At 35.6% G+C, this 23,790-nt stretch overlaps 3 protein-coding genes across 36 annotated transcripts; 2 read left to right on the forward strand and 1 right to left on the reverse strand.

The window, feature by feature from the left end:
- The first annotated feature begins 237 nt into the window (after positions 1-237).
- Positions 238-5,485, forward strand: LOC100121529 (neuroguidin). The gene is made up of 4 exons (XM_001605089.5): positions 238-388; positions 1,150-1,678; positions 1,763-2,104; positions 2,194-5,485. Exons 1-4 carry the CDS (start codon positions 380-382, stop codon positions 2,217-2,219), a joined length of 906 nt encoding a protein of 301 aa, XP_001605139.1. The 5' UTR covers positions 238-379; the 3' UTR covers positions 2,220-5,485.
- Positions 5,486-5,983: 498 nt separating this feature from the next.
- Positions 5,984-16,594, forward strand: LOC100121510 (eukaryotic translation initiation factor 4E-binding protein Mextli). 32 transcript variants are annotated; one of them, XM_031928991.2, is made up of 13 exons: positions 5,984-6,140; positions 9,352-9,460; positions 9,549-9,689; positions 9,763-9,932; positions 10,011-10,209; positions 10,440-10,511; positions 11,100-11,160; positions 11,240-11,519; positions 11,599-11,845; positions 11,914-12,050; positions 13,182-13,207; positions 13,326-13,476; positions 13,594-16,594. In XM_031928991.2, the coding sequence occupies exons 2-12, from the start codon at positions 9,355-9,357 to the stop codon at positions 13,369-13,371; spliced, it is 1,485 nt and encodes a 494-aa protein (XP_031784851.1). In that variant the 5' UTR covers positions 5,984-6,140; positions 9,352-9,354; the 3' UTR covers positions 13,372-13,476; positions 13,594-16,594. The 32 variants fall into 32 exon arrangements, with proteins under 32 accessions (XP_031784851.1, XP_032455367.1, XP_016840522.1 ...); XM_032599476.1 differs by having other exon boundaries at positions 11,932-12,050; XM_016985033.3 differs by lacking the exon at positions 13,182-13,207.
- On the reverse strand, positions 15,906-23,602 carry LOC100121493 (DNA topoisomerase 1). 3 transcript variants are annotated; one of them, XM_031928988.2, is made up of 13 exons: positions 23,239-23,602; positions 22,132-22,929; positions 21,700-21,745; positions 20,759-21,146; positions 20,369-20,676; positions 20,175-20,296; positions 19,895-20,095; positions 19,637-19,813; positions 19,459-19,556; positions 18,137-19,110; positions 17,610-18,060; positions 17,388-17,537; positions 15,906-17,299 (listed from the first exon to the last, which is right to left on the reverse strand). In XM_031928988.2, the coding sequence occupies exons 2-13, from the start codon at positions 22,171-22,173 to the stop codon at positions 17,197-17,199; spliced, it is 3,060 nt and encodes a 1,019-aa protein (XP_031784848.1). In that variant the 5' UTR covers positions 22,174-22,929; positions 23,239-23,602; the 3' UTR covers positions 15,906-17,196. The 3 variants fall into 3 exon arrangements, with proteins under 3 accessions (XP_031784848.1, XP_016840515.1, XP_008211438.1); XM_016985026.3 differs by lacking the exon at positions 23,239-23,602 and having other exon boundaries at positions 21,712-21,745; positions 22,132-22,647; XM_008213216.4 differs by lacking the exons at positions 19,459-19,556; positions 19,637-19,813; positions 19,895-20,095; ... (4 more) ...; positions 22,132-22,929; positions 23,239-23,602 and adding an exon at positions 19,190-19,380.
- Positions 23,603-23,790: the final 188 nt, after the last annotated feature.

Raw genomic sequence — 23,790 nt, forward strand, 5'->3', positions numbered from 1 at the left:
AAAAAACGTTTGCAAGAAAAACAATTATGCAATTATGGTTTTATATTTCGCGCCGTTTTCACAGGCTCTTGGAAGGAAGTCAAATTGGTGTCTTTTATAAACTTTATCAAGAGCACCAAACGCTTATAAACAATAATTTTGCCACGTAGTGTAATAAAAAATAAAAATAATTATTGTTTACATGAAAAAGGAGGGTAATAAATCAGTAAAAGTAAACAGTTTCGAGGGGGGAGAAGGAACGAGTCGCTCGCTTGACGAGGCTTTTCCAAGCGAAAAAATATACCCCGAAAGGAAAATATCCTCCCACGTGGGGATCGGTTTAATTACAAGTTACGTTGTTTAAATATGTGTTTGTTGGATTAATTTTTGTTTAAAAACAATGGTGCAGGTGAGTAGAATTCGAGAACGCGTTATCCCGGCGATGTTCAGCGAGGAACGTCGAGACGGCGAATTTTTTCTGTGAGCAGTGTCGGGGCAATTTTTCGATTGTTTTTTTTCCGCTGTCATCCATTAGTAAATAGGAAAGATGGCAGCAGATTATTGCGCTTTTTTCTCGTTCGCTCGGGGAGCCGACATTTTTCTGAAAAATTCCGTTCGCCGAAACTTTTCAGGACAATGTTACACGCCGAAATTACAATCGCCACGAGGTTTCTCGACTAATTTTTAGCGCGCTTGTGATTTTTCGCAACGCGACACGCGCCTCCATGGGGAAAAAGCGGACGCGATACGAGAAAAATTGCATGAGGGGTGAAACAAGGGAGTCTACTATGGATGCGTCGGAATTTTTCTTTCAGATCTTTATAAAAGACCACTTGATACTTTGCAACGTGAATCGTCTCCTTTTGTTTACAACTCGGAAAATACGATTTATCGATGATTTTGAGCGAAAAATGATAATTATGAATGGTTTCGAGACCGGAAAATTGTCCTTCACTGAATTTGTTGAAGAATTAAATATTGCAAAAATATTTTATTGCAAAAAACGGCTTTCTTTAAGAAAATTTTCTAAAATTAGCCCTATTTACGTCCACATGTTTAGGCTAACTAGTAGCATGATCGGTGCAAATTAAAGAATTTAATTTTGTAAAATATTTTCAATGAAAGCCAAGTATTTTATTACTATTCTAAATACCAATGTTTTCTATTCAGGCAATAGATGAGATGGAGCAGCGGGACCTGCCACAGGCGTTTCGCCTGCTGGGCGAAATGAATGCCAACGTTGTACAAGTCAATCAGTTGGTTGATAATATGCTTGTACGAGTAAAGAGTGGAGAGATCTCAACAGACAAGGGTCTGAGTTTCCTAGAAATGAAATATCACATGCTGCTATCCTATCTCATCAATCTAACATACATCGTCCTGCGGAAGTGTTCTGGAGAGAGGATCGAAGGGGACCCATCAATAGATCGCTTGATAGAAATTAGAACAGTACTAGAAAAAATTAGGCCCATCGATCACAAGCTCAAGTATCAAATAGACAAACTTGTCAAAACTGCAGTAACAGGAACAGCAAACAGTGACGACCCCATTAATTTTAAGCCTAATCCTGATGCATTAGTAGGAAAATTGGATGGATCAGATGAAGAATCAGAAAGTGATCAAGAGGTAGACGAAGAAGGTGCCAAATCACGTAAATCTGGAGTCTATGTACCACCTAAGCTCGCTGCAGTCCACTATGGTAAACTAAATATTTTCTATTTTGACTTGATATTTCTTCAAGATTTTTACAATGTATTTACTGGAAAATGTATTTTTATTTCAGATGGTGATGAAACAATGGCTGACAAAATGCGTAAGGCTGGAGAAAGAGCACGTAGGCGTGCCATATCTGGAGCTGTACTGCGAGAACTCAGAGAAGAATATCTAGATGCTCCTATAGAAGACACAATCGAGTTGGGAGAGAAACAATCGAGTTTTGGACGTGAAAATAAAAGGAAAATTGAGTACGAAGAAAATTATATGACAAGACTTCCAGTCACTAAAGAAGAAAAGCATCGTCAGCGTCAAATGACTACTCTTGGAACACTTGGAACAGAAGTTACTAATTTTGGTGGTTCCTCTTCAGCTAAAAAAAGAAAAGCTCCAAAAGGAAAATCTAAAAAGAGTATGCCAGTTTTATTTTATAATATAATAATGTTCATCCCTTTCAAATGATTTACTTGAATATTCACGTGAAAAATGCTCAACTTGCAGGTTTTAAGAAGAAGCGACGTCACTAAAAAGTGATTCATTTCAATCGTCCCAAAAACTGAGAATATCAGTACTGACTATAAAGGTAATTCTCTGAAAACTTACTTCGTCACTTCCTCTTGGTAAACGAAATGCCAGTAATACTCTCGTTGCTAAGTTATACTAATGAATTGATAAAAAGTCTACCAATAAGGGAATACTGTCGATACAAGAGAAATAAGACATGACAGAGGTATTATTGCGTAAGGCATCGTAATGGTCGTAATTATAATTGATAATTATAGTTACTCATGGTTTTAATCTCCAACTGTTATCAGAAACCAATTTTTAAATTATAACATTTAACTTGCCTACTTTACATGGGCAAGGATTTTACTGATTCTCATTCATTTAAAAAAGAAGTGAGGGATCAGTGTTGACAGATAGTACCATTTGGTCAGTTTTGAGTTTGTTGTTTGAAATTATGAAATCATCATGAAATTGTTTCCCTAATACAAATTATTATTATTATTATTATTATTATTATTATTATTATTTTATATCTTAGTAGTAGGTAGTAAATGTACCTCTTTATTAATATTATATATCATGTTTAATGTTTAATATTATTTTTTATTAAACTCAAATTTTTATATATTTTCATTTTTCGTACGTAAATTATCTATTACTTAAAAAATTTTAATTGATATGTCAAAAGCGTCTGACAACACTGATACACATATGGACGAATTTACTTCGTATAAGAAGAAAAAAATATAATAAGCGATGGTGGCTTCTGAGGAAAAGAAGAATGTTACAAGCCAAAAAAAAATACATCAGCCATAAGAATAAAGCTAGATTGAGATTCGAAGTTTTTGAAAGCAAAATAAAAAAGAAACAGTGTTATCAGAGTGACAACACTGAATTAATTGTTACAGAGCGTAAAAATCACAAGACATTCAGAAGCAAAATCATTTAGGCTGTCGTCAAAAGTACCAAACTTCACTTACCTTTGGAACTTCAAAAATTTCAGGTCTATTAAGAATTAACGGTTAATTATTCACAATCGCATGTCTTAGGATTTTCTCGCTGTTCTAGGGTAGTAATAGTAGGTACTAGATAAGGTATTATGTGTATGTTTTGTTCGTGTTTCCCCTGGTAAAAATGTTGAGGCTATTAAAAAAACTTTCACTGTGCTTTGGTTCAGAGAACTGCATTAAGTTTCTTTTGTTTTTGCGTACTTGTGCGTTGTTTCTTTTACTTTTACTTAAATGTAAAAGAAGCTTATATTCAAGATATAATCTCTAGCATTAACGTGGATGTGTCAAAATTCAAAATTGATGTTAACATTTTCTCAAGCATTTATTTCACTTACTGTATTTTGTTTCTTATAAGAGAGAGAAAGCACGTAACGTCAAAGAATAAAAAAAAGGAGGTAAAGTGAGATAAAAATTACTCCAGCAAGTCAAAAATTGCGTCAAAATTCGTTATCCTTTAGGCGGAGTGTTTGGTTCAAAAAAATTTCAGATTACAGAAACAAGGATAAGCTCAGAGCTTTACAGGAGTTGCAATGCTGGGGATCATAATCAACAAATTTGGCAGAGTAGATTTTGCTATCTAGCATTGTGATTTGTATACATTTTTCGACAAACCTTTCGGCAAAGAAAAAACCTAATTATTTTAGTGGAGTAATTCGCCATACCTTCCAATAGAAATTTAAGCGCTTACGCCAATTTTGCAGGCTCGATCATTCATAGTACTATATTTTTTACAAAGATGTTCATTGTTTGAGCCGATTGGCGAAGCATGATGTTACGTGCATTTCTTTCTGTCCAATCTGTGACAAAGATTAAAATGTGATAAATTATTCTTGAAATAATAGTTAAAAGAATGAAGAAAGGATGATACTAACAAAATAGCACAATTGCTGGGCATTATTTACAAGTGCTAGCAAGCCTAATGTCGTCAGCAGCCTCGTAGTTCCGATAATGAAGACGAAATGATAAATGTCAAAAGCAATTTGACAACTGTTGAAAGCAAATACTTTTTTTACCTTGAATGTAATAGAATACCGTCAATTTATAGATATACATACAATATATATATATATGAAATAAGCTAATTTTAAAGTTGACAGATGAAAATAGTGGTTTTTTAATGAATCAAATGTTGTTTGACATTTAATGACATTTCTCTTCAAATTTGGACGATAAAAATTGAGAATTTAACTATACCCCTCCAAAAGAGACCACTATGAGTCCAAATCAACTTTTCTAGGGACAGGGTTTTGAATTTAAAACATAAATGAGATGTCTGAGGAGGAAGGTGCTTATTTTCAACGTGGAATATAGATCCAATGTTGAGCACGTTTCAATAAGTTCTGTTAATTTTCAATTGTTTGTATATTAAATAAAAATGTCAATGAATTTTTGACTTTTTGGACTTGTAGCAAAGAGTACAAGCGTGATGAATTATACTCATGCAAACACACATATCCGCACAGTTACTAACTTATGTCCAAATCTAAAGTAAACTAATTTTAAGCATTGGTTACTTGGCTACAAATAATCTCATTATAGGCTTTCTTAAGAACAGACAAACAAAAAATAGTTTCTCTTTGGAATTTAGACATATGATAGCAAACATCAACATACATAATAGGATTACATTGTTACTACCTCAACACAACAATATATGAAATTATTGTAACTGGAATATAAAAGCTCTGTTCGTTTTTGTATAGCAGCGGAATGAGTTGACATTAAACAGTATATAGATAATTAGTTGTAATACACAAGCAAACACAGTACAGTACTTGAATGTGGAAAGAAAGTTCCACTTTGTTATACCGGATGCCTTGAGTCTTTCAGCATTAAAGGTCGTAGATGATACGTTCAAGCTTGTCATAAATGGTGAAAACTCCAAAACGAACAGAGTTGGCTTTTATTACTTGAAGTTCTAAACAATTTCACGCTGCCGTCGGCTGAGACGTCTTTGCAGCAAAGACAAAATAAAAATCATTTATTGACTGCGTATCAGTGAATTATTGAATGATTTGTAAAAAAAAAAAAGATCTGCTGCTGTAAAAAACGGTGCGTATAAAAGAATTTCTTAACATTGAGAATGTTTTTATTATGATAATTATTACAATTAGTACAGATGATATAACAATTATCATTACTATTATTATCATCTTTATTATTGCAAATATTATTATTATTATTATGATTGTAATTAATTACATTGTCATCATCATGGTCATCATCATTATTATGTAGAAGGCTTCTTACTGACTGAATAAAATGTTTTAATGTCAGCCCGGCCTTTTTATTTATCGAAAAGCCCTTTCGCATCTCCAAAACTTCTAGCAAGAACACGAGTTATTATCGAGTGGAGTAAGTTAAAATGAATCGAACGCGCCAGAAGAACCTTCTCATGTTCTATCAATCACTCGTCAATTGAGCAATCTCGAGTCGACGGCAAAGAAAGGAAAGAAAAAAAGGAAAAAAGCTCGGCGTAAGTTGCGCGCGCTTTCCCTAGGCGCTCGCGGCTCATCAGCGGCTCCGACTAGATAGTGACTTTCGCCGAAGCCTTGTGTGTCGATCCTTTTATATTTGTTAGAAAGTTCGGGCCGCTACACTGCAGGCGACCGAGAGCGACGGAGACGGATATACCACCGAAGAAAATCTCTTTCTATATCTTTCGCGCTCCGCACGGAAGCGCTATAATATACTCCTGCTGGTTGTGCACGCGAGGAGGAGGAGGAAGCGAGAGCAAAGTATAGGCGTGTGTGTGTGTGTGTGTGAGGAAGAGAGAGAGAGACAGCTGAGAGCTATACTCGCGCGCGAGGGGGAGTAGGTAGGGGGCGAGAGAGCGCGAAGCGAAGAAGGCATTTCAACAACGACGACGAAACCAGGCGCAGTGTGGCACGGCGAGCCGAGGTCTCGAACGAAGCTTGCACATCGACGTAGGTACGACACACTATACGACCGCAATATTTTTCGCGTGCTCTGTGCGTGCGTGTTTATTGTGCTTTTACCCGGATTATCAAAATTCTTGGGGAAAAGGGTGCAGAGTACGTATCTGTGTTTTACGGCCGAATTGGAAACATTTTTCCCGAGACCATTGTAAGAGTGCAATCGATTTCGCGCTGCAGTACGCCTCTCCTCGGTGTAATCCGCAGCAAAGCTGTCAGCTGTGCGCGTCGCCGGACAACGGCCCGAGCAGTAAAAACCAGGCCGCAGAGAGCGAGGCTTTTGCTTTTCCCTAGGCTCTCTCTCTCTCTCTCTCTCTCTCTCTCTCTCTCTCTCTCTCTCTCTCTCTGCATGCATAAGTATACCTATACAGCTATTGTGGGCCGTTCAAGAGCTACTGGTGCTACACTCAGATGAGCCGTGTGATTACTTAATTGCCCCTGCCGTAAAGTCATAAAGTGCCGGGCCCGAAAGAGGCCCCCCGTGTATTGTTATAAAGTGCTGGTGCGCGCTGTATCCCTCTCTCTTTCGCCTTATGTTGTGGGCAGGCATGAGGTAGTCGGCTCTCTCTCTCTCTCTCTCTCTCTCTCTCTGTATATATGTTCCTCTCTTCTTGCGCCGTGTACGGTCTCTTTTATTTTCCTCGCTCCCTCTCTCTCTCTCTCTCTTTCGCCCGCGTATGCTCTGCGCTGCGGCTATCTCGGGCTCTCTCTCTTCGGTGTGCAAGCTATATTATGGTCATCTCGCTTCAGCTCGCGCGCGCGGGCGCGTGCCGCGCCGAACCTTTTTTACCCCTTCCTAAGAGCCGCCGCTATGGATATAGCTATATGTGTGTTGCCGCGATTCCTCTCGACGTCTGTTCTGCATGCGCTGTACGACTAGCCGAGTCAGGATCGTAACCACGAGATTTGGTACCCCCACGCGAACCTCGACTATAAGGATGTTTAATTTTCGCCTATTATACTCCGAATATTCAGCAAAGGTTAAACTGGACCCCGTCGGTTTGTTTATTTTTCATTCTCGAGCTTTAATTAAAATTTAGTGTAAAATCAACTTGATGCTGATTATTTATATCGCTTCGATAACAGTTCGGTATTCGATGAGGATTTCAAATTAGGTCTAAATATGCGTACGCGTGCATATGCCGGATACCAAGACTAACGGAATAAAAATTTTAATATTATAATAACCGCTTCTGACGCTCGCAAGGAGGAGCAATGATTTCAAAACGTGTTTTTTCACATAAAAAGAGCGACTTTTGATTAAACAGACACGTCGCGGGTTAATCACTTTCATAAAATTAGCAATGATAACAAAGAATTGGCATAAATAAACAGTGTGCAGCGTGTATTTCCAAGTCGCACACATAGCCAGTGCCAATTCCTCAAGCTCTCGGTTCACTTTTAAAAATAATTTTTTATTTCAAATTAAACAAACACAAGTAAATAACTGCCTTTTTTACAACATGCTCTCGTTTATTTGGTAGTACTCAGTATAGAAAAAAAAACCAATGATCCATCGCTTTTCGTTTATGTCAATTCGGAAATTGCAAGCAGCCGGCTCAAGTGGAAACGCTCTAACGTAATATGTTTGAGTAATTCGATCACGCGAACAAGTTTTATTTATATTGCGATAACAGCAGTAGGAGGAATCGGAGCTGACGTTTTCTTTTTTTGCAGTCTTGGTATTTTTGGCACTTATCAAATTTTTGCGAGCCATCTCTCAAAAGTATCAGATAAAACGAAAGAAATCGTTTTTTTATCGTTCGTATGCCAGTAGTATACTGGCTAAAACGTGGCAGCGGAATAAAATCAAAATTAAAGCTATAAATAACTTATACATCGCCCGAACACGCGATTTGACTTTATAAAAGTTCGGTATTGTATGATGTGAATCGACAATGACTCATAAGGCTTTTTTAAACCTTTTCCGATTGTAAAGTAATGAAAAAAAGTAAAAAATTCTCGGAAAAGAGTTGTATTAAAAATTGTTTTCCTAAAGGAACAAACATCGCTCGCGCAACATCGTCAGATAATTCCATAATACTACATAACTGCACCCGTCCCTTTCTTCCTTCCTCTTCCTTCCGAAAGAAAGCCGGTCGCTCACCCGCTCTCGCACCTTCCCCCCTGCGAAGCGTACTTAAACTACGTTACTGCACGTCTAGCCCTCTCGCGCGCTCGGGAGCTTTAGCGGTGGGGGGGGGGGGAAGTCGCGCCTCCCGCGGACTCACCGCCGCTCGTCACTTCGCCGAGTTCCATCGTTGGCGCCGTATCGGACGCACGCATCGTCGCAGCCAAACCTGCCAAAATTCATCGCTAGTGCCACTGCTGTTGCGGTCCGCGGATCAGTGCGGGAGTTGACGACGACGTGTCGCGCCTTTCCGGCTTGGACTCCTGGTGTAGTGTTGACGCCGCGAACTCGCCACCGCTCGCTGCTATCCACTGGTCTGCGACACGAAACTACGGCCTCCTCGCTCTCTCCCCACGGTAAATTCCTCCTTTTCCTTTCTTTTTGCGGGTTATTTTTAAATCGCCCGCGACGCAGAACACATCAGCGGCCAGAGTAGAGAGCTGTGCGAGGGCATCACTTGGACCATCGCAGCGAGAGCAGTAAAGTGTAGTGTGCTTTTGTGTCAAATACTAGCGTGCCCGACTTCTCACGGCTTTGTTTCTTGTATATATCGTTATTATTACCTCCCCCTTACCGCGCGCTCCTTATTACCGCGAGTGTGTACAAGAATTAGTGTTTTTCCACGAAGCACCGACCTTTTGGCGTTTCAAATGACACTTATCAGTCGCGCGCCCCTCGTGCCTTTGTCTCTCTCCCTCTCTCGACTAGAGCGTACTTCTTGGAAGAAGCCGGGGCATTGCTTATCCATTTTCGGTGCCACTATTATAAATCGTTTCATTTTATATGCAAACTGCAAACGCGTCGACGGCTGCACTTTCGCAGGATTCCGCTATACGCCGGTCATCTTGCGGATAATAGTGGATTCGGTTTATTGTTTTTTTTTTCTGTTGCTGTGACGCTTTTTTTATTGACGAATGCGCTCGCGTGCTGAACAGTTATATAGGTATAGACGCGAAAAAGGAGACATAGCTCGATTGTTTTTTTAAACACCCGACCGTTGTTTTATGCGTCCGATATACTTCGATCCCCTGTAATACTGCTGTACCTATCTCTTAAAGAATTTTTTTTTTTTCAGACAATGGCAACCACTCTCAATGCTAGACCACGAACGATCAAGAAGCTGGAAAAGCCTCGGCCGCTGAAAATCAGCCAGCGCACAACGACCGACACCCGGATTACGACTGGTAGGTTTTCTCGTTATTGCTACTGATTTTAATTAAGCCTATACATTTTAGTTTTCTGCAATTTTACAAATTTCTTTATTTTTTCCAGTCGATGACATTGTATCATTAATTGACAATGTTGCTATGTGTCTGAATAATGGCTATTACGATCAGTCATTACAGTCCAACATTGTTCTCATGTGTAATCATTTAAAACTTTATTCTCATCAGTTGGAAATGATTTACAAAGGTGAGACTCTTTTAGTTCGCTTAACTATCTCTGAAAGTGGAAACTTTTTAACGCAGTTTTGTTTTCATTTCAGACCAGCTAGACAGAGCATTCATAGCTATCAGAAATGGTAGTCAAAATGAAAAATTAGATATGACGACCAGAGTTCACTTGCTGGAATTGATTGAATTAAGAGCGAAACAGTGGCATCACAATGAATCCATGAATGCCTATTATTCTCAAAAGCTATCAAACTTGGATAATGTAAGTCCCAGAAAATTGAGAATTTAAAAACTCATGTAAACACTATAACTCAGGATTTACATGTATATTATACTTCAGCAAAATGAATTGCTTTCACCGGATACGCCAACAAATTTGCTGACACCTTCATTGATGGCAATGAATTCTGGATCGCCTCCTTTGCTGGGACCTGGTGAAGTAATAAAGAACAGTGGCAAATTTACAAAACCAACTCGCATACCTGGCAAAAATTATTGCAAAGATGAAGTTGTCATCCGTAACAGCGATTCTGGAAAAGGTATGAACAACTTGTTTAACAATTTTTCAAATATTTTGGCAAAAAAAGTTGCAAATGTTATGTTTATTATTTCAATTGCAATTCCTGCACACGCTCTTTGGTTATTACTTTTATTTTGTTATTTCTAATTATTGAAAAAAATATCAAAGGGGCAATGTGGTACATTAAGTTGATTGTCTAGACTGCCCAAGTTTTCACTTGATTTAAAACAAATTTGCACAAACATATAGTGATGGGAATAAAAGGGCGGCGGGTTCACATGATTGAAGAACTCAGCGAGACAATCATCTCCTTCCAGAGAGGTAAAGTGAAAAATGTGGCGTGCAAGAAAAAGCTTGTGCTAAAACAAAATCATCAGCTCCATGCTATTAATCCAATAATTATGCACTCCAATAATAATTCAACGAAAATCACGACTTCGTGATCTATTATATATTGACAAGTGTTGATAAATTTTTCACAAATTAACAACTGAGCAACTTCAATTATTTGGGAAAAATAATTTCATGTATGACAATTCTATTGTGAATGCATTCATATTCTCAATTAATATTGATAATGCTCCTATTTCTATTACTATCTAAGCATGAAGCACTTGGTGTCACTTAACCAGCAGCTTTAAGAAGATCTGCAACAAATTCTTGTGTTGGTTTGAATTATGTTCTATTTGTTTTCTTTTTATATAAAATCTCTATGTGTTATTTTATTTATACATAATGTGTAAACTTGAACTTTTTGTACATTTAAATCAAGCATGAGGCATATAAAAACTAATTTTTACGATTTCCAGCTGATTTACCAGTTAATCCAACACATCAAATAATTGAATTTGTAATTAATTTTTAGATGGTTTTATTTTGACTCTTTCTCTCATAATTGAACATTTTTAGTGAATCCTGGAGCTAAGGAACGACTTGTCCAAATTACGGGTACTTCCGAGGACAAGATACAGTAAGTTTAATTTCAACAATGTTCTGTTTTTTAACTGTGTCAAACTCACGACCTGTAACACGAACATAATGAATTCCAGTTACGCGAAGGATTTAATAAAGGATACAATTCAACGAAATGCATCACCTGTACGACTCGAACAGGGTGGACGAGAAAAAAGTGGTATTGGAGGATCCAGTTCTTCTTTGAACAGTAGTGCTTCTGATGAAAGTAGCAGATTACAGCAGCAACATTCGTCATTGCGCTCTCTATTTCACAGCACGTCCACCAACGACGCCAGTCTTGGCGAATTTATGCATACCGTCACCGTTGGACCACATTCTTTGAAAATCACTGGCAGCAATTTAGAACTTGTCCGGGTATGTTTTATCCATCAATAAGTGTAACTGACAAAATTTTAAAAAGATGCCTATGTTTCATTCATACGTTTTGTTACAGGCTGCCAAGTTAGCATTAGATGAATATTTTTCAGAGGAGTCTGAACACACTGGTAGTGGAGTAGAATATTTCACATTTGATGATGAATCGTCATTTGCGCCTGTTACTCCAACGACACCGCATACTCCATTGTCTGCTGGACAGGCAAGTTTTCAGAGAAGAAATTTGAGTTATGATACTGGTGTAACAGTAGACACTGATAGATCAAAAGAAGTTTCTATTCCTGAAATAGAACCTAAGAAGAATGGTAAGAAGGGTCTTCTCATTACAGATAAAACTATTATTTTATTTTACTTTATTTTTGTTATCTTGTAGCTGTTATTAATGTTGCAGATTCGTCTAGGGAACTTTCATACGAGTTCTTGATGCAATGTGCGAAGGGTCCATTTGCTAAGCGACCACCAGCTGACTGGGATCGCATACAGAAAGAATGCCCCAACATAGTTCGCAAGGTACAAGATGATAACGCTAATGACGTTTTGTCCTGCACATTTAATACTAACAAAACTCACTTTAACAATCGCAAAAGCTTTATTAATAATGAATTTGCTTCACCATTTCAAAATAACTTTGGTTATTTTAACCAACAACCATGCAACATGGCGAATAACGAAAAAAATAATAATACCGAGTTTAATCCTGAGATCTGTGATAACATAGTGTATGGCAAAAGGACTACAATAAATTTTAATGCATTTGATAAAATAATGCATTTTGTACACTAAAGTTACTTAAAATCAAAGTATGTAAGATTATCAGTATTTTTGAGATCTGAGTTATGTTTCTGACTAGAGACTGTATGTATGGATGGATTTAAAATGTTTAAATCTTTTCAAAACTATTGATTTAATGATTATTTTATGCACTTAAGCATGGCTAAAAGTGTCTAGACGAGTCAAAGGGTATAACGAAGATAAAAAGCGTTATATTGTATTTAGAGAGTAAACTGAAATGTTGTTTAACTTTTTATTAGTTTACATATGAATTTAAGTAAACGGATTCGTGTTGGGCATGATGAATAATACTTTTTATAAAAAAAGATTAATTGCTTATCACATACTGGTAGAACTGGCATAAGCAAAAGAGGCTAATATAGTTGTTAGATATAAGATAAAAAGCTCTTTGATCAAAACCAAAAACGTAAAAGACAGAGATAATTTCATGACTTAATATGTTAAAGTGAGTCATTTAAAAGAGTATTTTTCTTAATAATTATTTTTATTCAAGACTTAAGAACAAAAGATTATTTTTTTACACTTTGTATTATTTTTATTATAATAATTATAATAACAATATATAAATAAAATAGAGATAGCTGTTATTATTTTTATTATTTGTATTTGCTTTTCATAGCAATTTATAAAATAAATAATGTTCATTTAATTATTGATACTTGTGTTTGGTTTCTTCTTTTGTATTATTTATCCTTATAACAATAACAATAATTTGTATAAAGCATGTATATATTTTACAATAACACACTTGTTTAGATCAACAATGCACCATTTTTGTTTTCATGCATTCACAATTGTAAAATAATTGCATTACATTAACTGATCATGTTTTTATACATGCATTCAAAGCATGCTGCTTCTAAGGATGCAATGAGGTAAGAAATATTTTTTTCAAAAATAAACCATCAATGACATATTTCCATACACTTTTTGTTTATACATATACATTTTGGGTATAATATCACGTTACTAAAAACTTTTTTACATTGATAGGCACCGATTCGCTGGTTCGAACCGGAAGCATACAAAACAAAAGTAGCTGCCGCAGGTTTTGTTACGGTGATATCTGCTGGAGAACTGTTGGAAAATGATCCTGAATAAATTTTTGAAAGGAAGTTTCCACAGGAAAAAAACATGAACCTAAGTAAGGATATCTTCTACATACATTTCCCTTGCAAAACTTCTATATTCAGTTTGAAATTCATAGCTTTACTGTGACTAGTGAAACATAAATTACTTTATAATAAAATTAATTTTACAGAACTTATTGGTCATGAAACAGTGAATCAAGAAAGCTTCAAAAGGATATTCATACGCCATGAAAAAGTATGAGACCGTCTTAGTTCTTTACTTGGTTAATAGCTAAAATTTCTACAACTATAACTTTCTGTAACGAAAATCTACAGATAATTGAGAACTAACGCGTATGGAACGCACAGTTGACGTGTAAAGTTGGTTGTAATTTTTATTCTCTTAAACTGTCTAACGCTGAATTTGCGGATAGAGCGTATTAAAATATTTTTCAACGCATGTTTCAATAAGCTGTGGATTTGGTATAAATCTAACAACTTTATTACAAATATTTAAAACCGCGAAATAGCGTCTAGTCTACTTAGTCTATAATTTCATTTTATAATTGAATTAAATTTTATTCATAGAATAATATCTGAAAAATGAGAATTATTTTATATTTTATATACTAAAATAAATGGGTATCGCGACAGAGCTTCATGCTTCAAAAATGTAAAAAAAGTTTTTAAAAGTCATGTTTGTTATTTATGTGTATGAAGTTCATCGAAGCTCTTTATCAAAGGCTAAAACTTGTATTATGTGAGCAATTTACTTGTCCATTGTAGACAGAAATAAGGAAATGACAGAAATTCCGTGATAACTTCCAGCCGTTATTTAATACAGTTAGTTTCCGAAAATGTTTTTTATAGGACTAAATTTGGTTATCCTTGTATAGCAATAGTTATTGTTAAAAAATATACTACTCAGTCTCGTTATACGGAAGATAAAAAAAATTAGATATTAAGTATAATTCAACAGGTCTATTATGCAATTAAAAAAGCAAAACCCTTGTGTGCCCTATCAGAAAAATGTCTAAGGATTCTTTTAAAAGTAATTAAAAAAAAATACCTAGTCTGAAAATTGTTTGTGATTTTGTTGTTTAGTATTCATTTGTCCTATTTATTTTATTGACGCCCCACGTACAGACATGTATCTTTTTTTCTTCTTACGATTGCGCGACTTAATGGGGTCTCGAAATCCATGTTATGTTTGTTAGTTTTCACAGAATCTAATATTTATTACGAAAACCAAAATCTAAACCTATCTACAAAAATTCTTCATCAAGGCGTTTTACTAATTTATTACTATTTTCACTAACTTTATAGAGTAACGATAAAAGTGTAATGTATGATTTTTCTTTTTTTTTAAATAAATTTTAAACAACTGGAAAATAGTTATTATTATTCATGACTGAGTTCGAGGATTTAAAGGATTACATTATAAGCAGAATAATGAAGAGGTTAATAATTAAAAATGAATAAAACTTGTTTAATCTGGATTTTGTCTTTTTTTTTTTATAAAAAAAGCATTTTAATCATAATAGACATACATGTTGTTGGACTTTTAAGTCTCAGATTCTAAATATTCATATTTCAGTGCTCATAATAAAATATTTTATTAAAAATAAAGCAGAATATTTAAATATTTTTCTAGAAAATCGTCTGCAATTCTGAGTGATTTGCAATATTTCTCATCTTGTAGAAAAAATTAATCTTAAAAAATAGTAGTTAATATTTATTGCTAACAATTGTAAGATTTCTACCTAGATAATATGCAACGCTAATGAAATTTATACATATTGTACCGTTTGTGTAATAGTGAATATTTCGTTATCATTTAAACCATTGATACAAATAAAAATGTCATTGAAAGTAATCATCCTTTTTTTACAATTGTGCATTAATTATCATCATCAGTATTCAAATTAACACAATTTCAGAGGTGCATATTATCTAGATAAATAAACAAAATAGTCTTTTCTCATTATATCCTCATGACCATTAACTAATTATCAATATACCACTCAGTGTCTATAATTATAGTACCTAATTCTCTGCAATGAAAAGTTATTTATATACAATTTATTGTTTAATATTTTTTATACTTAAAGTATTAAGGTTTGCTCTGTTGTTACTAGGATTTGATTGAGACATTTAAATATTGTGATCAATATAAAAAATACGAAAAAGGCAGTTCAGCAGTTTTCATAAATAATATTCTTATAATGTGATGCATTGTTTTCTATACTAACGAAGTAACTGATTTTTATTATACATACGTTTTTGTTTAAAAACAATAATGAAGTTTTTTTTCTTAGAATATTAATTTTCTAATAATTAAAGAAGTACATGAAGCTATGAAAAAAATTGAAAAATGAATTGAAATTTACTTTTATCGTATCAAAATTATAGAAAGATTATTCACATGATTGAAGATTGCTTAGATTAATTATTTGTGTTTGTGTACATGTTTATATTGTTATATAAATTACTATTCATGAAGTATGATTTACTAGTTTTATTATAACTTCATGAAATAATACAGTAATAATGTTATAGGCATAATTAATTCTTTCAAGAAAAAATAAAACATACATATACAAGTGTTGAAATTGAAAGACTTGTAACTCTAAAAGTATACTTTCTGCCTTAGGATATACGCAATATCAGTAATTTTTTTGTCTATATTATAATTCTATACATAATTCATGTTTCTATGCATACATCATATTATTATACATATAGCATAGTGCATACACAAAAACTCAATTTGGTGTTTGCAGAATTCAGTGATAAATTTTAAATAATACAAAACACAATTTTCTATAGGTACAAAGTTGATTTTGCCTTCATGATTGTTTTATTAACTGTGAAAGATGATATATGAAAATGAATGACATTCTTTTATCATTATACAAAGTTTCAGCATTTACATCACTGTAATTATACTAAAATGAAACATGGTTAGAATATATAAAAATAATACTTCATACCTTTGCAACTAATAATTATCGTGCTATTGTACTGCCAAATATAAGAAATGTCGGCAGGAACATTTATTATTTAAAACGTACATTGCATTAGCTTGTTTCTTATTTTTAATAAAAATTATGAATGATCTAAATTTTCAATAATTAAGTAACTAACAGCACATTTATCAGTGATCAATTGGTATACAAAAGATTTTATTATGTTTTTATCGACGCTTTGTTTAGATATATTTGACAATTCATAAATCGTCAATTATGTGAGCAATTACTATATAAATTCCATATTTAACTGTTAGTCGTATTTTTTTAAATGTATTATACATATTTTTTCAATCAGAGCATTCCTTGTAAGAACTCTAAAAATTAATTTACATCAATATTAGTATTTCCACTGCAGAGATTTCATTGCATCGTAAAAATAGGTTGAGTTCTTTTAAAATTCATTAACAGCAATTTACAGACTCAAACCATAAAATCATCACCTATTCATGCTAGTGAATATCAATTTCCGTCAATCACAAAAGAATTAAATCATCTTTACATGTGGTGTTTGAAAATTATCTTGGAAATATCAAGATAACGCAAGATACATTTAGTTCTAGTTCATCCAGATAATTAACTAAATTCGATTTTTGTTCAAGTCAATTATCTCGACAATTGACTATCTAGACAATGTACAACATTTACTCACGCACGCAAATTTTAGATACGAAAAACTCATATTGTTCTAGACATCTCCACAATTAAAGTAAAATTGACTAAAGAGAGAAATCGCATATTTGCGTATCATTGAGATTCGCAAGATTAAAAGACGTAGTCAGGACCAGCCATATCGATTGCCCATCGGAACTTATCTCTTTGTGTTTTGTTGTAAATTTTCTCAATTGGTACATCGTGTTTCTTACACCTGGAATCAAATAATTAGGTTTGGATATTTTTTCATTTTTTTCTTTCCTGATCTTTTTTAGATCAACAAGTAAAAATTAGATTCTTACCAAGCAACTGAAATTCGTGGATCGAGATAATTTAGCTTACTGGTGCCAAGTGCGATTTCTTTATTCTCTTCTCGATCTGTAGCTTGCACTTCCAGCTTCATAAGTTGTTCCTTTAATCGGTCAAGTTGCTTCTTTTTCTTTTCATATAAACTGGAAAAAATATAGTATAAATCAATACTGTCACAGTATTAGAAAATTTATGAAGATGTTAAATTTACATACACTTTTTCCTTCACAGAACCGTGCTTAGCATCACGTTTGGCATCTTTGACAATTTGTTCTGCTTCCGCTATTGCTTCTCTTTTGGCATCAATTTTAGCTTTCAAATTTTCCATGGATTTTTCATGACTTTTCGGAACTGAACGTTGATGGTTACAAAGTATAGCTACAGCTCTATTAGCCCTATTGTAAGAAAGTATTTTTTCTGCAACAGTACTATTTGGATCAGTAAGCTCTTCTAATTGTTGTTGTAGCGTCCATGACGCATTGTATGTTCTGAACACTTTAGCGGTAAGGCCATCCATCAACTCGTTCAAATGCTTATTCATTACAGTAGTATTAAGACGATCGAAAAGCTCGTCTCCAGGTGATTTATTTTCCATGAATAATTGAAGACTCTTAAATACTCGTTTTTCCACTGGTACTTCATTGTAGTATCGAATTGAATCTTTACCTGTTGTTATTAAAAAATTTGTATCAGAATTTGATCTTTGATAATGAAACAAGTCAAAAGTAAATTAATACATTACCCAAGAAATCAAAGACGACCACATATTCTTTTCCATCTTTTTTCTCATGTAGTGCTATATGTTCGACACGCAGGGAGCAACAACCTACGGTGTCAGCTTGATCTTCATCTTTTTCATTACCAGCTCTCAAAGCTAGTTTATCAATGAAGTATAATGCAACAGCCCTTTGCCTAATGCGCATTTCTTTGCTTTTCCAGTCTTCTCGATAAGTCGCTCTAATTTTATCAACAGATTTAGCAAGTTTTCTAGCAGTCTCGTACTTTTGCCAATCTTTTTCACCTTTCAGTTTACTTGAAGGATTTAACATGACATATTTAACTTGGCCTTGAATATTTTCTGTCCATGATGCCAGCCAGGTCACTGTAGGATCATGTCTTATTTCTTTCCATTTATGCCCTGGTGGAGGTTTAGGATGTACTGAATCTTTAGAACAATTAATGAGAACATCTTCTGGCACTAATCTCTTTTTTAATTTTCCCATTTTAGGATGTTCTCCACGACCTCTGAATAAGCCTGGAGGTTCAATTTTGAAGTTACCAATCTTTTCTTTATGGCCATCAATTGTGCAAATACCATATTCTTTTTGAATTTCATCATTTTTCTCTTTGATTGCCTTCTTCTCTTCTTTAGACATGGCTTTACGTTCTTCGCTCTTCATAATGAAATACTTGTGCATTTCCGTAAAATTACATTTTTTCAAATCTGTAATTTTTGCTCTTTCTGATTCTGTCATGACCTCACGCCAATCATGAAAGAAGTTATCATTGAACACTTGCTTGGTTGTATAATCATGTTCCAACATGCGAGCATAGAATGTAGCTACCTCTTCAGTATCTTGAGTCAGCTTCATCTCTTTACCATTATAATAAAATTTAACACTAGGTGGTAGTGGTTCATATTCAGGTGCAAACACAGGTCCTTTGTGCTCCAAGAAATGCCATTTTGTTCCATCATTCTTCTTTTCTTCTTCCCACCTACACAAACAAAATCACCGTATATTTTACTTTTCAAGCATAAATAAATAATGGTCAGAAATGCCTATTGCAACATAACCTCTTTTCCAAGGTTTTGGTTGATTTCAACGTTGGAAAATCACGTTTTAACCGAACTACAAAGAATTCTACACAAAAATGATTCTTAATTATGAGAACTTTTTTAATATTTCTAAAAACTATGTTCATTTTACTTCATCGTTTTTCATCGTTACCGCAATGACTGCAATGCATAAATTTTAGGTTATAAACTACAGGAAGTGAAGCTTAGGTTAGGATATACCACGTGACTAACTATCGGCGGAAGTAGTAAAATTTAAAATATCATACCATTTCCAAACTTCTGGTTCTTCTTCTTCTTTCTTCTTCTTTTTGGGACTTGAATTTTCCGTTTTTTCAGCCTTTGGTTTTCGTTTCTTTTGAGGTTTCTAAAGAGAATATATATATATATATATATATACACATACACACATATTAATAATATATATTATCAAGAAAAAAATCTTACCTCTTCAGGTTCATCATACTCTTCATCTTCACTTTCAACCTTCTTTTTCTTCTTCTGTTTCTTAGCCACTGGCTCTTTTTTCGGCTTTTTTCTTGCAGACAAAGGGATGTCATCATCCTCATCTGATGTTTCTACTTTCCTCTTAACCCCTGGTGATATACCTGATGACCTGCTCGCCTGCATTAAAATTAAAATGATATCAATACTAGGAGCTGTTTAGACAAAGTAATATAATTCTGTTCTAGCTATTATACAAACCAATGGCATGTCTTCATCAGACTCATCTTCTTCAGTTTTAACAGTGGTATTGTGCATATCCGACAATCTTGTATCATTTGCATCAGTAGAATCCATACTATTATCTTGTTTCATTTCTTCATCTTCTTCTTTAATATACAGTCTCTGATTATCATCGCCACTATCATAATCTTCTTCATGCTCTTTGAAGGACTCTTGTTCCTGTATCATAAAGGTAAATGAATTTTAATCATTTTCCAAATTTGTTAAATAAAATTTACTAAACAAAAGTGGTATTTACCATTTTAATTTTTGTTTTAATCTCTGGTTCAACTTTGACATCTTCTTTCACCTTATTTTCATCTTTGCTCTTTGATTCTTCTCTGTTTTTCTCTTTCCTTTCCTTTTCATCGCGATGCTTAGCTGTAATAAGTAAAAAAAGATATAAGTAATGCATGTATTGTTTAAACTAGAAAATCGATCTGGTAAAATTACATTTTTCTTTATCATGTCGGTGCCGATCACGGTCCTTGTCATGCCGATGCCTATCTTTGTCTTTTTCAGAAGAACTATGCTTTTCTTTGTCAGAAGATCGCTGCTTGTCTTTCTCGGATGAATGAGAACTGGAATGACGATCTTTGTCTTTTTCAGAGGAATGCTTCTTATCTTTGGAGCTCTTCTCCTTGTCCTTGTCACGAGATGAACTCTGCGAGGAGCTATGTCTGTCCTTATGTTTGTCTTTGTCTTTACTTCGTTCCTTGTCCTTTTCCTTATCCTTATCTTTTGAACTGCTGCTATGGTGCCTGAATAAAAAAATAATCAATTGATTTTTCATTGATTTTTGAAGCTACATGAAATTATGTAAAAAAAAAAAATGATATTTACTTGTCTTTCGAGCTAGAACTTGAACTGGACTTGTGATGCTCCTTGTCTTTACTTCTCTCCTTGTCCTTCTCTTTATCACGGCTTGAACTACTAGAGCTCTTATGTTCTTTATCCTTACTGGATGAAGAGCTGCTCTTCTTATCCTTGTCTCTACTCCTGTCCTTATCCTTTTCTTTATCCTTACTGCTACTGTGCTTATCTTTGTCTTTATCCTTAGAGGAACTCGAACTGTGCTTATGACGATCCTTGTCTCTGTGCTCACTTTTATGACTTTTTTCTTTATCCTTATGTTCAGACTTATGACTTCGTTCCTTATCCTTGTCTCTATGTTCAGACTTGTGCTCTTTTTTGTGGTCGTAACCATTAGTCATGCCATTCATTTGAGCATCTAGAGAAAAAATAAAAAAAAAAAAAAAAAAGGTTTACAATGCATTTCTTGTAATTTTTGAAAATGTTGGATTAAAAAAGCTTCAAGTTTTTATGATCAACCTTGAAAAAATAAAAGCGAAAATTTTTTAATTAAAATCTTGATTTTCCAATCAAGAAAACATCTGCCGATTGGCTACACTAGATAGTTCTAGAAAATGCTAGTGCTACGAGTGAACAATTGTTGGGCTAGAACTTGGAAAATTGCATGCAAAGCGACCGTGAAAAAAATGGGGAAAAAAAAATGTATACAGGCATGATTCTTTAAATTTCAAATCTAACTGGCTTTATACATTGAGGACGGGTTGTATAGCTCATGCAGCGTTCTTAAAACGAATTTCCTTTCCAATTCGGAGCACGTGCCGAATATCTGGCTATTTGTACGTCTCCGCTACGGATCGGACAAGCGCTCAGCGCGTTTCCCAATTATTCGAATGTTCGGGCAAAAGAAAGCCGTCACCGCAGTGCGATAAGAAATAAAGTAAGTATATAAATTACGGTGAGCAGAAACTCACCTCCATGATTACCAGCCGCACTGCTGTTCTCTTTGGCCTTCTTCTCCTGAAAGGATAAAAAAATAAAGAAGAATTAAAGCTAGAGTCGTGGCATCGGGCTATAAGGCATAAGCTATAGGAGACACGCGCATAGGCAGAACGTGAGCGCGTCCGGAAACCAAGTCCCGTGGCGATGCGCGTCCCAGAAAAAAAATTATCCAAGTTCAACACGCCAGCATCAGCGCTGCTGCTGAAAGAACATAGCCGCGCGCGCGGCTGCCGCCGCTTACGTGGGGGACTTAGTCGCAGACGCCATTTTGGGACTTAGAAAAATTTCGCGTCTCTTCTGGCAGAGCGAGGCCAAGAGCGCAGAGGCGTGGAGCGGCTTCGGGCCGGAAATCCGAACTCGCAGTCTTGTAGAACGCCGAAAATACAGTAGGAATGGCCACTTACCAGGTCGACATCGGCCCTGGGAACGGGCTGCTCGATCTCCATTTTCTCGACGAGAGCGGGTGATAGTCTCTGGCGCGAGCGAATGAGAACGGGCTGGCTCGCTCGTTCTATGTCCGAGAGCTGCTCGTGGCTGACGCGCTCGCAAAGTCCGACTGTGCTGCGCGGTATAGATAGACGCGCGCGCACCACTCCAACACCCTACCTATGCGCGTGCAAGCTACGTTACGTATATGCGTGTGGGACGCCGTGCCTGCACGAGAAGATCTCAGAAGATCTGCTTCCTTCCTCTCCTTTATACTCGAGACAAGTCGGGAAGAAACGAGAAAATGCCGTACGATCACGGCACTGCTACGCTCGGTGCAGGTCGACCACCTCCGACCAGCCAGAGTCCGAGACTGAGAGTGAGAGAAGTGAGGGAGCGAACAGAGACTAAGTCCAGCGCCGCCACTGTATGCGACTAAGTGTCGACGCTGCGCTGCCATACGATACCTCGGCTCTCTCTCTCTCTCTCCCGTCGAGTCGAAAAACGGCTAAGACCTGCACGCTGTGATCGAGCATCACGCCAGCGTCTAAGTGCCCGGAATCGATGACTGCGCATGCGCCGGCTTTCCCCTCTCTGTCTCTCTTACTACAGGTTCATACGCTCACAAGTCACAGCTCGCTTCTTTCCTTGCAGCCCCCCGATGCGTGTAATATGCAACTCTCTTGGCTTCTCGAAATGTTGGAACAGATGGCAAAACTTTCATTCTTTCGAATGTCGGATGAACTATGAATTACGTTGACTCGAAGAGGTTTTGACTGTCAACAAAAATATTTTTTTAACCTTTATTTTTCATCTAAATCCTGTCGAAACATAATTTTACGATTATTTATGAAGTTCAGTTTGTTATAAACAAATTAAAAAAATTACCGGTAAATATACGTCTAAAAATATATCTTTTCAGCTGATAACAGGCAAAATTTGTTCATAAAGATCGTAACAACGGAAAGAAGTTTGCAACGACTTGTACTTGTATCCAAAGTTGTGCATCGCGTTATAGCCTGTATGTAAGTGTATAGGTATATCCCTCATCTCATCGTATCGGCGACAGCAACTATATAGCGTACCTATAGACAGCTCATGCATCTTTAAGTGACAGTCCGTAAACGGCGGCGAGCCGTCAAAATCCATATCCCCATCTCGCTCCTTCGCTCGTGAAACAGCTGTAAACCTGACGACGACTATGACCCTTCGATCGTCAGCGGAGCAATACAAGCATCGCTTTCACGTATTCCTCTCTTCCCCTCGTTTTCTCGTTTCCTTCGCTCTTTCTCTCTCCCAGCAGAGGTACTTTATATACTTATACTTTTACTATACACTCGATCCATGATGCCTTCGTCTATACTGCGGCAGCAGCTCGGCTCTCGCTTCGTTTTGCATCATATTCACTTATTTCCCCTGCTTTCTTTATTTGTTTATTATGACTTTTTTCTTTTCTAGTTTCGTAATTTCGCGAGAATTTTTAATACAATAGAAATGGCGCTCATTTATTATGCAAATATGTTTTCAATTTGATGATATCTGGATGCTTGTTTATATTTTGATCCAACATGAAAATGCGCAAATCGGGCTAAATACTTCAGTGTGTTACGGCAATCAAAAAGCAGAAAATTTTTCGT

Source organism: Nasonia vitripennis, chromosome 4 (assembly GCF_009193385.2).
Source record: "Nasonia vitripennis strain AsymCx chromosome 4, Nvit_psr_1.1, whole genome shotgun sequence".
Taxonomy (NCBI): Eukaryota; Metazoa; Arthropoda; class Insecta; order Hymenoptera; family Pteromalidae; genus Nasonia; species Nasonia vitripennis.